This window comes from Macaca mulatta, chromosome 4 (assembly GCF_049350105.2).
Source record: "Macaca mulatta isolate MMU2019108-1 chromosome 4, T2T-MMU8v2.0, whole genome shotgun sequence".
Taxonomy (NCBI): Eukaryota; Metazoa; Chordata; class Mammalia; order Primates; family Cercopithecidae; genus Macaca; species Macaca mulatta.
This window is the reverse complement of record NC_133409.1, coordinates 125,067,673-125,086,056: the sequence shown is the minus strand read 5'-3', so window position 1 is coordinate 125,086,056 and position 18,384 is coordinate 125,067,673. Positions and strand designations below refer to the sequence as shown.

At 39.9% G+C, this 18,384-nt stretch overlaps 1 protein-coding gene across 5 annotated transcripts in view; it reads right to left on the bottom strand.

The window, feature by feature from the left end:
* The window catches only part of RAB23 (RAB23, member RAS oncogene family), a 35,178-nt gene extending 19,450 nt beyond the window's left edge, over positions 1-15,728 (bottom strand). Inside the window, exons 1-3 of one of the 5 annotated variants that reach the window (XM_015136550.3) lie at positions 15,204-15,728; positions 3,255-3,474; positions 668-753 (exon numbers count right to left, since the gene is read on the bottom strand). In XM_015136550.3, coding sequence (XP_014992036.1) covers positions 668-753; positions 3,255-3,409 — 241 coding nt within the window. In that variant the 5' untranslated portion in view covers positions 3,410-3,474; positions 15,204-15,728. 5 annotated transcript variants of the gene reach the window in all.
* Between the last annotated feature and the right edge of the window lie 2,656 nt (positions 15,729-18,384).

The following is an 18,384-nucleotide window of genomic DNA, read 5'->3' as shown; positions in this document are numbered from 1 at the left end:
CATGGTATTCCACCAAGCTTTTGTTACTGTGTTTTCTCACTTTAATCACTATTGGCAGCTGAGTTACAGGAACACTGAAAGTGGTGTTTTAAATTCCAAAAGAAAAGGGCAAAATTTTGTAAGAAGATGTTAAAGGAAACTTTTAAGTTCCATTCGGAAGTTTAATTTAGCCTCTTAAAAAATTTTAGCCCACATTTTAGAGCCTTAAATTCTTTAGTCATGGTTCCTTCCTTTCACAGGTGTCTCATACTTCTCTGAACTCCTACAGCACTGAAAAGGCTTTATCATGCGACTTCATGTGTCATAACAAATGCCATCTTATTTGCCAGGGCTTTACTTTTTCATGTTAGCTTCCACTCTCTGACTATACAGTCATTTTCTTGGGGTCAAAATAGGCATTTAAGAGCTTCTTACTGATTTGGCCTGGGAATGCCTACATGAGTCACATAATTCTAAGGCAGAGATAAACTGTCTACAGTACAGGTGTTATTTGCTAACATACAAGATCTTTAGAAGAATAATGAACTGGGGTTTTAAAAAATACTTCGAAATTATTTTAACTATTCTTCAAGAGAAACGCTTATATGGGAAACAAAGAAAGCAAAATTAGTTATTTAGCCAAAATAATGTGCCCAAACAAAATAAATAAATAAATCCTGTGTTTTACCTCGATAGTAGGCCTTTGTAATTGCATCAAATTCCTCTTGCCCTGCAGTGTCCCATAACATTAGTCTGACATCTTCATCATTAACTCTAAAACGAGAGATGAATTTATTTCATATGTAAAGGAAAATGTTTTTGGTAATATAGCTTTGTGTATATTTTTCATTTTCAAATCCGAAGAGATTAAAACTACAAATGCTCCTTGACTTACGATGGGCTGCCCCAATAAACCCCATTGGGGGTTACATCCTGGTAAGCCCATTGTAAGCTGAAAATATTGTAGTCAAAAATATCCTTAAGTCAAAAATGCATTTAACACCCCATTAAACCACTGTAAATTCAAAAAACTCATAAGCTGAACTATTACAAATCCTTATGCTCCTCAACTTATGACAGGGCTATGTCTCAAAAAACCCATGCTAAAGTTGAAAAACTCTGAGTCAAACCATCTTGAGTCAGGGACCACATGGATACTGTCAGTTTCACCCTGAAAAACTCTGGGTACTCTCAGATGTTGATATCATTACCAACAGTGAAAGAGTGAAAAACATTCCCCTAAAGCTATAGCTTCCCACGTGATTTGGATTTATCTGCCATGTTTTTTTCTTTGACACAGTCACAGGTAGTGGTGGTCTAAGATTAACGTCTTGGGAAGGGGAATTCCCTTAGGTCACTGCTTGCTCTCCTTTCCCTACATCTTTCCAATGGGTTCTGGTGCTTTCGTGATAAAATGAGAATAAGAATAAAAATGCAGTTTACCCCCAGTCACAGTGGCTCACGCCTATAATCCCAGCAATTTATGAGGCCAAAATGGGCGGATCACTTGAGGCCAGGATATCAGTACTAGCCTGGCCAACATTGTGAAACCCCGTCTCTACCAAAAATACAAAAATTAGCTGTGTGTGGTGGCACATGCCTGTAGTCGAGCTACTCGGGAGGCTGAGATGGGAGAATCGCTTGAGCCTGGGAGGTGGAGCACGACTGCAGTCCAGCCTGGGAGACAGAGTTGAGACTCTGTCTCAAAAAAAAAAAAAAGGAATTTACCTCCCTGGCTCCCTGGTTGCCCTTGAACTTAAAATTTACTCTATTTTGTCATATAGTCAATTCTCATTATTCACAGTAGTTATGTTCTATAATGCCAATGTGAACACTGAATTGGCAAATACTGAACCACTGCTCCTAAGGGAAATACAGGGTTAGGTTCTTGAGAACCCCTGGTTACATTTTCATCAACTGATCAATACGTAACCTTGCTTTATGTGTTTCTGTTTAAAGACACCTTACTGACATATATTGTTAATTCATTAACACTGAATTCACAACCAACAGCACTGTAACTCGTGTCTGAACAAAGCTTATCTAACGTATTTATTTTTTCTGTAACGCACATCATAGCCTTCCTATACTTAAAAATGCTAGACAGCACTGCAGCACTACACTTAGGAGCATTCTTAAACAGGAAAATCACCAAGAAAAAGCACAAAACGTAAAAACTGTGGCATTACACAGAACACAGAAAGGACACATGTTTACTGTATGAGGGACTGAAACAAGAAAGAGACTTGTTTGATGACCTCAGCTGGGAAGTGCACGCTGGGCAACTTAAATTTTTTGCTGCTCTATGTATGTCCACAAATGACCACAAATGCACACAAATACTGATTCTGGAGTTACAAATAAATATTTTATTATAAATAAAACAAAGTGGGTGAATTTGCATATGCAGAACTTATAAATAATAAGGATTGACTGCATACTTAAATATTTATTTGGTTTCAGGTAGTAAGTACAAAAAGCAAACATCATCAAGAGTTAAAATGCTTGCTCTTAAAATATGTTCTGAGGGAGGAAGCAAATATGGAAATATTTTTAAAAATAGAGTAATAGAATGCAGACTAGAAATTAATCTTTAAAATGATAAAATTATCTTTGATGTTAAAGTTGGGCCAGTAACCAGGTTTGTAGTATTTCTTATTTGGGTAATACATTTTAGATTGTCTGCTACAATTTAAAATATCCTTAGACGTTCTCAGGACTAATGACAAAAAATATTACTCTGATGTGTTTTAGAATCCAAATGAATTTCCTAAAGTAAGATTTCCTTCTCATAGGCAAATTTTGCCCTCCCAAATCTGTTTTGTCTTATTTCTTTAGTGTAAAGCAAACTATTAATTCTCTAACTTCCGTAGTCTTGCCTAGTTTCAAAAAGAGAACAGACATTCTAATAAAAAGGAGTCCATAATACAACTTTCATTCCAAAAAAACAGCAGTTGGAAATCTCACTGGAGTCAGCATCAGTTTGTGTTTAAGACATGCCCAAGGTGTCACCAATAAATCTAAAACAGATATGAGACAGAAAAAAACGTGGGAAGGAGAGTAGAAAAAGAAAAAAAGTGAAAGAGGAAGGGAAGAGATGAAAGAAAAAAAAGGGTAAAGTCACACACGTGATGAAACCACCATCACGGTCGCATAAGCACTGCCACTAGTGGCCACATCTCGAAATCCACTGCAAGTAGTTAACTATTATTCCAATAAGTCTTGGATACAGTTCATAAATCAAAGCCAAAGGAATAAAACAGCCAAGTACTTACTGAATTTGTCGCTCCAAAAAATCAACTCCAATGGTTTTCTTGTAGTCTTTTGTAAAAATGCCTTTGCAATATCGCTGAATCATACTTGATTTTCCAACTGCTCCATTCCCTACAACCACCATCTTTATGGCGACTTCCATATCTTCCTCCAACATTTTTGGAGCTGAAATGGTTTCTGTACCAACTCTAATTCCAGGAGATCAGATCTTCTCTCTCAAATCTGTGGTTTAAAATGAAATTATTTTTTCATAAAAATGTACAAACTAAACTAATTGTTTTATCAAGAAATCATCACATTGCATTGCAAGGATGTGTTTTCATACCTGAGGCCCCTCCCACTCTTTTTAAATAATGTAAATTCTTTGAAAGGTACAGCAATAACACAATTCATTTTTGAATGAATCCTCATCAATAGCACAATGCATGGCATTCATGTATCAATAAATACCTAGATCTACTTTCATAGAGATGATGATTAGGGTCATTAGACTTGATGCCTGATACTTTAAAGGCACCACTTGCTAGTTCTGTGCTCTTAGTGAACACGTTGCTTAACTTCTTCAGGCTTCTGTTTCCTGGCAATAATATCCATCTCATACGGTTGTTGATCAATGATACATGTAGAGCACTTAGCATAGTGAAAGTTATGCATTCAAAATTTAGTTAAGCATTCCTGATCCAAAAATCTGAAGTCTGAAATGTGGCAAAATCTGAAACTTTTTAAGCACTGACATGATGCCATAAGGGAAAAATTCCATATCTGACATGTGACAGATCACAGTCAAAAGAGAGTCAAAACTTTACTTCATGCACAAAAATACTGAAAGTACTGTATAAAAGAGGCCATGTGTATAAGGCATATATGAAACATAAATGAATTTCCTGTTAAGATTTGGGTCCTGTCCCCAAGACATCTCATTATGTACATGCAAATAGGGCAGGTGTGGTGGCTCATGCCTACAATCCCAGCATTTTGGGAGGCTGAGGCAAGAGGATCGCTTGAAGCCAGGAGTTTGAGACTAGCCTGGGCAACATGTGGAGACCCAGTCGCCACTAAAAAACATAAAATAAAATAAATTAGCCGAGTATAGTGGTGCATGCCTGTAGTCACAGCTACACAGGAGGCTGAGGTGGGAGGATCCCTTGAGCCCAGTGATTTGAAGCTGCAGTGAGCAATGGTCATGCCACCGTACTCCAGCCTGGGTGACAGAACAAGATGCTATCTCTTAAAAAAATTAAAATAAAATTTAAAAAAACATTGTAAATTCTCCATAGTGTATCACCAAATAGGCAACAAATTCAAAATCTGTTGAAATCGCTTTTCAACCTCACAGGTAATAATCAATGTCCCTAAAAAAGCACCCCAAAGAAGGTTTCGTATAATAGTGTATGACCATGTGTCAGCATTGGGCTGTTAGTTATAACGATTTAGTGTTTGGCTTACAATGAATCCTGTACAAATAAATATCTTACACCACACATTCCTGCTTTAGTTTCAAACCTTTATAGTTACACATACAATGAAAGCAATAGAATGGGCACTGTTTGCATTTTAGGAATGAAAAGAACAGAAATTCAATTTCTTCATGTTTCTTCTTAAAATTACTAGTTAGGCTACTGCCCATTTAGCTATTATATTTCAACTACTTTAACTTAAAATCCTTCTATACAACCACTCCACCAAGAGAGTCCAAAAATGTGAAGAACATTCCTTTTTTTGTCCCTAATAGTCTCAGCAATTGTCTCCGGTACTTTACAAACCTGAGTGATCATAAGAATCACCTAAAAGTACTTGTTAAAGTATGGTCCTGGGTCTCCACCTCAGACATAATTTATCAGAAATTTCACAGGAGGCCTTGGAATCTGGTTTATAGAACAAGCACAAAAGGTGCTGCTTAGCTCTCCCTTCAAGAGCTGCTAGCTGGCAGTCTCTGCTACCTCACCTTCAGGATCCACTGCACTGTCCACTCCCGTTAACGCCACATTCTCCCCAGGGAAAGATTAAACAGGCAGGGCCACTTGAGTTGGGCCAATTCTGCACAACATGGATTCTCTTTGGTCTGGGGCTCCCATCAGACTAGCTGAGATTTTTTCAGAAATGCACTGCAGTCTGGGGTTCTTTCCACCCCATCTTTCTTCATCCTTTCACAAGTATAAAAAACTAGCATTGCAGCCTCTTTATCCTTCTCAGGCATTTCCTCCAATAAATCTCTTGCACTTCTAATTCCATCTTGATATTTGCTTCCTGGAGAACCCAAATGGATATACATCCCAAGTGATTTTACATTCAGGTAAATGTCAGAGCCAATACCCTATGCTAGTGATTCTCAATTTTGGCTATACATTGGAATCACCTAGATAACTTTTAAAAAATACTTGGCTGGGGGCAGTGGCTCACACCTGCAATCCCAGTGCTTTGGGAGGCTGAGGCAGGAGGATGGCTTGAGGCCAGGAGTTCAAGACCAGCCTGGGCACCATGTGAGACCCTGTCTCTATTAAAAAAAAAAAAAATTGGTCGGGCATGGTGGCGTGAGCCTGTAGTCCCAGCGACTCTGGAAGCTAAGGCGGGAGGATTGTTTGAGCCCGGAAGTTCAAGGCTGCAGTGAGCTATGACTGTACCACTACACTTCAGCTTGGGTGACAGAGCAAGACCCTGTCTTAAAAAAAAAAAAAAAAAACCTGATGCCTGATGCCTGCATCTTATCCTCTGTGTATACAATCAGATGGTTCAGGGCAGTGGTTACCAACCATTTTGGTACTAGGGACTTGTTTTGGTGGAAGACAACTTCCACAGATGGGAGGTTGGTGGGGGGCACAGTGGAGGGATGGTTTAGGGATAAAACTGTTCTACCTCAAATCATCAGGCATTAGTTAGATTCTCATAAGGATATAAGGAGCGCTGCAACCTAGATCCCTCACATGTGTAGTTCTCAATAGAGTCTGGGCTCCTGTGAGAATCTAATGCTGCTGCTGATGTGATGAGGCGGAGCTCAGGTGTAATGCTTGCAGCCACTCACCTCCTGCTGTGCGGCCCAGTTCCTAACAGGCCACAGAATGGTACCAGTCCACGGCCTGGGGGTTGGGGACCCCTGGTCTAGGGTACAATCTGGACATCAAGTATCACCATCCTATTACCCTACACAAGATGTAGTCTTCAGGACACAGGGTCAAATATAAAATTCTGACCAGGAGCTGACCCTTGTTCATCGAGCTGTATCTCACACTGGTTCAGTTCCTAGAAAGCAACTTCCTTTCTCTACCTAAATAATTCTTCACCCAAGAAGACTGTTACGTTCATAAAAAGGCAACAACAAAACTCTTATCACATTTTATCCTTTTAAAGATACATACTTCAGACACTTTTGCTTCTGAAATGATAGACATTTTTCCCTATTCCTTCCTCTAAATATAACTAAAATTTGTGAATATTATATATAAACAAACATTAGACATCGAAAAGTGAAAAGGTACCACAAGGCACAAAGAACAACATGGTAATGAGTTTTCCTTGAGTTCTTTTTACCTCATATATCCCAGACTGGATTATAGAGAAGCTAGTAACCAGGAAATGTCACCACCAACGACAAAAAGAAACATAAAAGCTACTCTCTTGAGTCAAAGGACCAGGAAAGGGAAAGCCTAGCAAGGCGGAGCTTGCAGGGAGCCGAGATCGCGCCACTGCAGTCCAGCCTGGGCAACAGAGTGAGACTCCGTCTCAAAAAAAAAAAAAAAAAAAAAAGAAAGAAAGAAACATAGAAAACACCCCTACCCTTGTGAGGGCTATATTGATGCACCCCAACTCCCTCAATGGGGTGGTGTCAGAGAAGACCAACCGGGGGAGGACTGGGGAGGACTTTCATCCTCACTGGGGAGAAATGAAGGCTCCCCCAACCCCTGCCCAACCACCACCAAGGCATCCCTGGAGACCATGTGGGAGGCTGAACTTCCACCCATCCACCAATTCAGTCATCCCTACCCATGTTTACCTCCACTTTTTTGCTGGGGTGGTGTCAGATGAAGCCTATTAGAAAGTCAGGACTTCCACTATCTCTCACAGGTATTAAGGCCATCTGCTGACTCCCCGCAGTGTCAGTGGGTCAGCCTCCTCTCAGCCAGGGTGGTATCAGTGGCCCCAGTAGAGAGTCATCATGACCAGTAGTAAGAGGAGCTCTTCCCACTCTGTTTTTTTCTCTTTTTTTTTTTTTTTTTTTTTTTTTTTTAAGACAGTGTCTCATTCTACACTCCAGGCTGGAGTGTAGTGGGGTGAACACAGCTCACTGCAGCCTCAACTTCCTGGGCTCAAACAATCCTACCATTTCAGCTGGGACTACGGGCGCACACCACCACGCCTGGCTAGTTTTTGCATTTTTTGTAGAGACAGGGTTTTGCCATTTTGGCCAGGCTGATCTCAAACTCCTGGGCTCAAGCGATCTGCCTGCCTTGGCTTCCCAAAGTGCTGGGATTACAGGCACGAGCCACCGCACCCAGCCCACTATGTTTCAATGGAAGACAAGCAGGAAACCTGGAGTTTTATCCTCACCTGGTAGTAAAGAGGTACTGCCCCACCCTTCCTGTTTTTGGAGCACATCAAAGGAAGAGAATCAAGCTAAAAGAGAATGTAATGAGACCAGAGAATCACAACATAACACTCCCAATGTCCTGGTTTCATCGAAAATCACTCAGCACACCAAGAACCAGAAAAATCTTAACTCAAATGCGAAAGACAATCAATAGACACTAGCAATGAGATGACAGACATTAGATTTATGTAACAAGGATTTTAAACATAAAAAGTTAACTGGCAGTCAATAAGCAATTATGGATATACCTGAATAAATGTAAAACATAAAGAGTCTCAAAAATAAACAGAAGATATAAAGAAGTACCAAATGGAAAGTAGAACTGAAAATTATAATAACCCTAATTTTAAAAACTCAATGATAGGTTCAACGGCAGAATAGAGAGGACAGGGGAAAGAATTAGTGAACTTGAACATACAATCTGAGCCAAGCAAACAAAGACTGAAATAAAGGAAAAAGCCTTCAGGACCTGTGGAACTAAACCACAAAAAAATTGCATATTTCTGTCATTGGAGTTCCAGGAGGAGAGGAGGAAGAAGATAGGGCTAAAAAAGGACTTGAAGAAATAATGACTGAAAATTTCCCAAATATGGAAAAAGACAAAGCTACAGATTCAAGAAGCTGAGTAGATCCCAAACAGGATAAACCAGTCAAAATCTAGACCTAAACAAATCAAAGTCAGACTTCTGAAAACTAAAGACAAAACATTTTGAAAGCAGCCAGAGAAAAAGGATGGGGAAAAGTCATTTGAATGACAGTGAATTTCTCCTCAGAAACCATGGAGGCCAGAAGGAAGTGGCACATCATTTTTTGAGTGTTGAAAGAAAAGAACTGTCAACTCAAAATTATATATCCAACAAAAATATCCTCTAGGAATGAAAAGGAAATCAAGGTAATCTCTGATGAGGGAAAACTGAGAGCATTTGTTGACAGCAGACCAATGCAAAAGAACAGCTAAAGGACGTTCTCAGGTGGAAAGGAAATAATTTTTTAAACAAAGAACTTGGAATATCAGAACAAAAGAACATGGTAAGAGCAAAAATATTGTTAAATCCCATAGATTTCCCTTCTCTTCTTGAGTGTTCTAAACTATGTTTGATAGTTGAAAAAAAATTATAAAACTGTCCAATGTGGTGTTCAATATATGCAGGGAAAATATTTAAGACAATTAATTATAAATGGGGATGGATAAAGGACTATAAAGGGAGGTAAGCGTTCTACACTTCACTTGAATTTGTAAAATATTGACTGCAATGATAAATTATGGTGGTAAATCACATATACAGTCATGCACCACATAACAACATTTCGGTCAATGATGGATTGCATATACAACAGTGGTCCCTTAAAATTACAATGCCATATGTTTACTATGCCTTTTCTATGTTTCAATATGTTTAGATACACAAATATTTGCCAATGTGTTATAAGTACCTACAGTATTCAATACAGTAACAGTGTACAGGTTTGTGGCTTAGGAGCAATAAGCTATAGCATACAGCCTAGATGTGTAGTAGGCTATACCATCTAGGTTTGTGTAAGTTCATTTTAGTATGTTCACATAATGACAAAACCATAATGTGCATCCCCATCGTTAAGCAATGCATGACTGTAGATAATGTAATACCAAGAACAACCACTAAAACAATAATACAAACAGGTACACTCAAAAACACACAGATAAATCAAAATGAGATTCTAAAAACACAATAAAGCCAGAATCTAATTGATATTTATAGAACTGTCTATACAACAGCACAATATACTTCCTTTCAAGTACCCAGATTGAACATATTCTGGGCCATAAAACAAACATCAGCATGTCACAGGGCAAACCCCAAAACTGGAGTTCAGCCCAGGAGGCCACGTGGGTTTTTGGCTTTGTGCAGAAGGAATTCAAGAGTGAGCCGACAGAGTGAAGTGAAAGCAAGTTTATTAAGAAAGTACAGGAATAAAAGAGTGGCTACTCCATAGACAGAGTGGCCCTGAGGGCTGGTGGTTAGTTATTTTTATGGTTTTTTTTTTTTTATTACATGCTATACAAGGGGTGGATTATTCTTGAGTTTTCTGGGAAAGGGATGGGGAATTCCCAGAACGTTTCAGACAATATAAGGTAACTTTCAGACATTGCCATGGCATTTATAAATTGTCATGGTGCTGACGGCAGTAACCTTTACTATGCTAATGTATTATGATTAGCATATAATGAGCAGTGAGGACAACCAGTGGTCACCTGCATGACCATCTTGGTTTTAGTCAGCTTCTTTACTGCATCCTGTTTTGTCAGTGGAGATCTTTTAAGACCTGTATCTTGTGGAATCAGATCTATCGACCTCCTGTCTCAAACACACTTAAAATAATGGAAACCATACAGAATGTGTTCACTGATCACAATGGAATCAAACTAGAAATCAGTAACAGAAAGATAAAACAGGGAAATCTCCAGACAGAAACTAAAAGCACACACTTTTCAAACAATCCAACATTCCAAGTAGTAGTCACAAGGAAAGTATAAAAAAAAAAAAACTTAATTATGAAAGTGAAAATACATGTGAAACTTAGTGGGGCACAGCTAAAGTAGTGCTGAAATGGGAAAATATATTTTATTTTATTATTACTATTTTTGAGACAGAATCTCACTCAGCAGTCCAGGCTGGAGTGCAGTGGCCCGATCTTGGCTCACCGCAACCTCCCCTTCCCAGGTTTCAAGCAACCGTGCCTCAGCCTCCCGAGTAGCTGGGACTACACGCATGCATCACCATGCTGGGCTAATTTTTGTATTTTTAGTAGAGACAGGATTTCACCATGTTGGCCAGGCACGTTTCTAACTCCTGGCTCAAGTGATCCGCCCGCCTCAGCCTCCCAAAGTACTGGGACTACACGCGTGAGCCACCGTGCCCAGCCTGAGACGCGAAAATTTGGAGCACTAAATGCTTACCTTAGAAAAGGAAAAAAGTTTCAACTCAATAATCTAAGCACTCACCTCAAGAACTAGAGGAGCAAAATAAACCCAAAGCAAGCAAAAAAAGGAAGATACTAAAAAAGAAGAACAGAAATCAATGAAATTGCAAACAGAAAAACTGATGCAACAAAAAGCTGGCTTTTTAAGAAGATCAATAAATGTAACAATACTTTAGTGAGACTAACACAAAAAAGAGAGAGAACACAAATACCCAATACCGGGAATAAAATAGGGGATAGCAACATAGACTCTGCAGACTCAAAAGGATAACGTAACAACCCTACACACATAAATGTGACAACCCAGACAAAATGAACCAAATTCTTCAAAAGCATAAATGACCATGATTCACCCAATATAACAGAGGTCTATTTGAATACCCCTATAACTATGAAGGAAATTGAATCTGTAATGTAAAAACTCGGAAAGAAATCTACAGGATCAGGCAGTTTCACTGAAGAATTCTACTAAACATTTAAAAAATTAACACCAATGTACACAATCTCCTCCAGAATAGAGACGAGGAAACACTTGCCAACTCTTTTTATGAAGCCAGCATTATCTTGATACCACAAAAAGACACTACAAAAAAGAAAATTAGACAAACTCTTCTGAACAAAGATGCAAAAATCTTCAACAAAGTATTAATAAACTGAATTCAGCAATATTTAAAAACAATAATACATTGCAACCAAGTAGACTTTATTCTGGGAATGCAAGGCTAGTTAAATACTCAAAAAGCAATCAATGTAATCCACCATATAAACACAACATAATATCAATTGATGCAGAAGAAATACTTGACAAAATTCAACATTTGTGAGAAAACTCTGAGCAAACTAGAAATAGAATGGGACTTCTTCGACCTGGTAAAAGGCACCTATAGGCCAAGTACAGTGGCTCACGTCTGTAATCCTAACACTTTGGGAGGCTGCAGCGGCAGATTGTCTGAGCTCAAGAGTTCGAGACCAGCCTGGGCAACATGGTGAAACTCCGTCTCAACTAAAAATACAAAAAAATAACTGGGTGTGGGAGTGCTCACCTGTAATCCCAGCTACTCAGGAGACAGAGGCACAAGAATTGCTTGAACCAGGGAGGCAGAGGTTGCTGTGAGCTGAGATCATACCACTGCACTCCAGCCTGGATGACAGAGTGAGATTCTGTCTCAAAAAAAAAAAAAGCATCTATAACATAAAACAATTCTGGAAGACTGCTTTCCTCTGATTGGGAACAAGGTAAGGATATCTATTCTCACTACTCCTATTCATCATACATGAAGTTCTAGTCATTGTAATAGGAAACAAAAATAAATAAAACACAGATTAGGAAAAAAATAAATAAAACTTTCTCTATTCACAAGTGACATGATTATCTCTGTAGAAAAACCCATGGAATCTACCAAAAATTTAAAAACCAAACCCTGAACTAATGAGTTTAGCAAAGTCAGAGGACATATGCACAACACACAAAATTCAATTGTATTTCCACATACAATGTACAATTTGAAACCAGTATTTTTTAGAATGAGATTTACAATAGCTCAAAAAACATTAAATACTTAGGTATAAATGTAACAAAACATGTACACAATCTGTATGCTGAAAACTATAAAACACTAAACAAATCAAAGACCTAAATAAATGGAAAGACATATCATGTTCATGGATTGGGAGACTCAACAAAGTAAACTTAGCAATTTTCCCTAAATTGATCTGTGGGTGTAATACAATTTCAGTCAAAGCACCAGCAAATTTTTCTGTATCCACAAGTTGATTCTAAACTTTATACACAAAGGTAAAAGAATCAGAATAGCTAAAACAATTTTGAAAAAGAATGAAACTGAAGGAAATTATACTACCTGGTTTTAAGACATTACAATGCTAAATTAACAAAGTGTGATACTGGCCAAGGGAAAGTTAAGTAAATCAGTGGAACAAAACAGGCCCAAAATAGACCCTCACAAATAAAGCCAATTGATTTTTAACAAAGATGCAAAAGCAATTCAATGGAGAGAAGACAGTCTTTTCAACAAATGCTGATGGAACAACTGGACGTCCATAAGCAAAAAAGTAAACCTTCACACCTTATACAATTAACTCAAATGGATCACAGATCTAAATGGAATACTTTTATAAAACAATTTTTAGAAGGAGAAAAATCTTGACCTGTTAGGCAGAGTTCTTAGACATGACACCAGAAGATCCATAAAAGGAAAAATTGATACTGGACTTCACCAAAATTAAAAACACTGCTGTCTGAAAGACACTGTTAGAATGAAAAGACAAGACAGACTGGAAGAAAATACCTGAAAAACATGTAACTGACATATAATTTGTATCCAGAACATAAAAAGAACCCTCAAAATTCAACATAAGAAAACAGACCAATTTAAAAATGGGCAAGAGACTTGGCCAGATACCTCACCAATGACTCCATGTGGCAAATGAACACATGAAAACATGTACAACATCTTTAGCCATCAGTTAAAGGCACATTAAAACCACAATGAGATACCACTACACACCTATTAAAATGGCTAAGTCTTAAAAAACTGACACTACCAAATGCTGGGAGTATGTGGAGCAACTACAACTCTCACATGTTGCTTGTGGGAATGCAAAATGACACAGACACTCCAGAAAAGAGTTTAACAGTGTTTTTTTTAAATTAAACATACATTTACCATATGACCCTGCAATCCACTTGTAGCAATACCCTAGAGAAATGAAAACATGTCCATACAAAAAACCTTTACATGGTATTTATAGCAGATTGATTCATAATCACAGAAAACTGAAAACAACCTCAATGTCCTTCAATGGGCAGATGTAGAAACAAACTGTAGCATTTCCACATAATAAAACAGTACTCAGCAATATGAAAAAAAATTATCCATACATGAAACAACTTGGAAAAATCTTAAAGGCATTTTGCTGAGTGAAAAAAAAGCTAATATCCAAAGATTACCAACTGTTATGATTCCATTTCTAGAAAATATTAATAATTGCCAGGGGTAAGTAGTATGATACAAAGGGATCACATTAGGTTTTTTTTTTTCTGTGAGGGCGGGGAGTGATAGATTTGTTCTACATCCTTATTGTAGTGGTGGTTACATGAGTCTAAAATTCGCAGAACTGCACACCGAAAAAAAGATCAATTTTACCATATACTTTTAAAAATAATACATTAATTTCCTTAAAATAAATTTAAAGAGGCCGGGCGCGGTGGCTCAAGCCTGTAATCCCAGCACTTTGGGAGGCCGAGACGGGTGGATCACGAGGTCAGGAGAGCGAGACCATCCTGGCTAACACGGTGAAACCCCATCTCTACTAAGAAATACAAAAAAAAAAAATAGCCGGGCGAGGTGGTGGGCGCCTGTAGTCCCAGCTACTCGGGAGGCTGAGGCCGGAGAATGGCGTGAACCCGGGAGGCGGAGCTTGCAGTGAGCTGAGATCCGGCCACTGCACTCCAGCCTGGGCTACAGAGCGAGACTCCGTCTCAAAAAAAATAAATAAATAAATTTAAAGAAAAAAGCCAAATTAAATGTTAACAGGCAGTCAGACTCTTGCTTTTCAGAAACTACTCCATAGACTTAAAGCACTAGGTCAAAACAATTACGTTCCTAGAAATAAGCATAATTCTGAGTATAATTAAAGACCTTGACAATAATACTTTATATAAACACCCTTTCCCCAAAACTTAACATTTTGCTAATGCAGTCTAATAAATTAGAAAAACAAAGGGTGAGTTAACTCACCAATCAAAAGGTTGTTTTCTCACAACGGCCTTTATTTAAGTAGAAGTACAGTTATATTTGTAAAAATACTGAAAAACTTCTTAGGGTCAATGAAATTACCTGGATGTTAGGAGATATATAAAAACCTAGAGAAGTTAACAGCCCTTTTCAGACCCCACTGCCACTTCACTAGCTCTTGATAAGGAAGTTCTTACTCTCACACGCTCTCACGTTCTTACTCCAGGGAACTGCCGATGGCTCCTCGGATCTCCGAGTAAAGTTAAGTCTGTAGCAACCAGTGTCAATGGAACAGCACAATTTGGCTCATTTATATTCCAGCATTCTATGAGCAAGAAACTAGGGAAGGGTGGGGTCGCGGGTAAAGAGGGGTCGCACTGCAGGGAGAAGAGGAGTCTACATGCCTTGATGGAGCTGAGGACCCTCTTCGCCGTCAAACCTAACCTGAGCACTTCACGCCCTCACCGGTGTCCGGCCCAGCCTGGGTCGCCCCTTCCCCATTCAGGACTTGGGGCAGGCAAAAAGCCGAACTCTCGGCCAGACTGGGGCCGCAGCGCCGCCCCTGCTCCATCCCTCTTTCCCGCCCACCTGGCAATTCCAGGTACCGACCGCTGGGAGCTGGGAGGGGGCGCCGGGCTGGCGCTGCCGCCCACCTTCTCTAGCTGGAACTTGGGATCGATGCTCAAGGGCTGGAGAGCCGGCGCTCGGCTGTTCGAACCCGGGGATGGGGGAGCCGGGCCTGGAGGCCCCTGCCCACTCCCGAGAGTAAGGCACAACCCGGGACCCCGGGGAGAAGCTGACTCTTCCCCAGTGGAGCCGGACGAACCCCTAGCCGCTGGAGAGGGCGAATGAGTGCAGCGTGGCTGCACCGCAGCGCGAGCCGCTACTCACCGTCCCCCGCCCGCCGCGGACCCGCCGCCCGGCGCCACCGGCTCCTCCTGGTCGCGGCGCAACCGCTGCCGCCACTGCCTCCTCCCGACGCGCCGGTTCTCCCTGCGGGGCCGCGCGGCTAGTTCGCACCCTCTTTCGCTCTCTTAAGAATGATTATGATTTTTAAACGAACTTTATTGGTAGCCAGGGCTCAGATTGAGTGGCTCAGCAGCAGCTCCGATGAGGATGGTGGGGCGCGGGAGTCTCGACTCCCCTCATCTGAGGACCCGCCGCGCTGCGGAGCATGCGCCGTGCTTCGTTTGCGCGTGCTCTGTGCAGACCAGCGGCCCTGCCCCGCCCATGTTCTGGCGGGTGGCGGGCGGCAGCTCAGCTTTCCAGGCGCCTCCAAGGGATCCCGGGAGGGCAGTGGAGAGACCAGAGGCGAGCCCGATCTCCTAGATCGTGAACACTAGAAAAGAGAGATAGGCCAATGACGGTCTGCATAAGTTTCACAGAGTTATCACACTTCCAGAGTCCTCAAAGGGCTTGCCCCGCATCGGACACATACCTTATTTTCTTGACCAGATGACATCTTAAGTGGCCGAGTGAGCAAAAAATGTCGAACAAAGTCGAAAACGCACACACACAGCCTGCAGGATTTGGCTGGACAAAATAGAAGCCTGAGATGGTTAATTATTCAGAGAAGCAAACCAAAAACGAAAAGGTCCCGCAAAAGCAATCTCAACTTTGTTTGCTTCAGTTGTTTTTATATTTCAAAATAAAATAGAATAGAAAAAAAACATGGAAAATACCAAGTGTTGGCCAGGATGTAAAGTCACTGCATTCTTCTACTCTGCTGCTGGAATGTAAACTGGAACAACTCCTTTGAACAACAGTTTGGGACTGTCTGCAAAAGGTGCACACCCTATGGCCCCGCAGTTCCACGCCTCCATATAGAGCAAAGAGAAAGGAATACTTAGGGTGCATCGACAGTCAGGTATCAGAATGTTCGTAGCTGCATTTATTGTAATAATTCCTTAATGAGAATAACCCAAAAGACCATCAACAATAGAATAAATGAATGAAATTACACAGGGTTCGCATAATAAAACACTATACAGCAACGCAAAGAACCATCTGCAATAATTACGGGTAACAACGTGGATCAACTGCGGAAACCTAATGCCCAGCATAAAAAGACAACAAAAGTACACATGGCATAAGTCCATTTCTATAAAGTACAAAAACAGAAGAACTAAGCTGCTCAAAGTTAGCATAATGGTTACCTTGGTGGGCAGGGGATAGTGACTGGAAGGAGTTAGCAACTAGAAGAGGGGCTTCCAGTTAGCAACTGAAAGAGGGGCTTCCTTCTAGTAAGGTTCTCTCTGTTGATTTTGGCGCTAGTTATAAAAGCATGTCCATTTGTGAAAATTCATGCTGTACTCTTATGCACATTTTTCTGTATGTGAATTATACTTCACACTTAATAATTTTAAAAATTAAGTGGAGATTGTTTTAATTATAATAGCAATAGTATTTGTAAGAAATTTAATATCAAGTAGCTAACAGATTTATCTCTAGGATTTGGTTGGCAGTCTCTTAAATTTGAGTAACATACTGATGCCCTTTCTGAGAAAAAAAAAATGATTAAAAAGTTGGCAAATGACTTGAATAGACATTTCTCCAAAGAAGATATACAAATAGCCAATGAGCCCATGAAAAGAGACTCAAGGTCACTAATCATGAGGGAAATGCAACTCAAAACCATGAGATACAACTTCACACTCATTAGAATGATGATTATAAACAAAGCAGAACAGAAAATAAATAAGAGTGTTGGCAAGGATGTGGAAAAATTACAACCTTTGTGTGCTGCTGGTGGGAATGTAAAATGGTACAGCCACTATGGAAAATTGTATGGTTCATCAGAATATTAAAAATAGAATTATCATATGATTAAATAATTCCACTTCTGAGTATATATCCAAAAAAATTGAAAACAGGGACTCAAAAAAGACATTTGTTCAACCATGTTTATAGCAGCATTATTCACAATAGCCAAAGGGTGGAAGCAACCCAAGTGTCCGTCAATGGATGAATGGATGAACAAAGTGGTATATACATGGAGTAAAATATTATTCAGCCTTAAAAAAGGAGGGACCCAGGCGTGGCGATGTATCCCTGTAATCCCAGCTACTTAGGAGGCTGAGATGGGAGGATCACTTGAATCCAGGAGTTCAAGACCAGCCTGGACAAATCCTGTCTCAAAAATAAGAGAGAGGGAAATTCTGACACATGTTACAGCATGGATGAAGCTTGAAGACATTATGCGTAGTCACAAAAGGACAAATGCTGTATGATTCAACTTATCTAAGGTACATAGAGTAGTCAAATTCATAGATACAGTTGGGGGGTGGGAAGTGGTTGTGGGGAAGGAAGGGCAGGTGGTGAATGGGGAGTGAGTGTTTTATGTCTACAGTTTTAGCTTTGCAAGATGAAAAAAGTCTGGAGATAGATGGTGGTGATGGTTGCACAATGATGTGAATATACCTGATGCTCTTGAACTTTATACTTAAAAATGGCTAAAAATGATAAATTTTATGTTTTATGTATATCTTGCCAAATTTCTTTTTAATGGGAGAAAAAAAAAAAAGAAAATCCTAGAGGGTCTCAAAGAGTACGTCTGAGATCCAAATTTGAGAAAAACTTCCTGAAAAAGGGTTCTCCCAAAATCATTTCTTTCCTCCCCACTTTTCCATTTCCTTGGGACTGTTGGACATTGAAGGAGATCCAGAATATGCCACCCCAAAATATGCCACTTTGTCATAAGGATTATTTTGAGCTGAAGGCAATTAAGAAACAGCAGAACAGAAGAAACACTCTGCTTTTCCCATTTCTGCCTAAAAGCAGGCTATAAATTTCCCTTTGTGAAGCTGTTCCTCCTCCCCATCCCATACTAGGAGG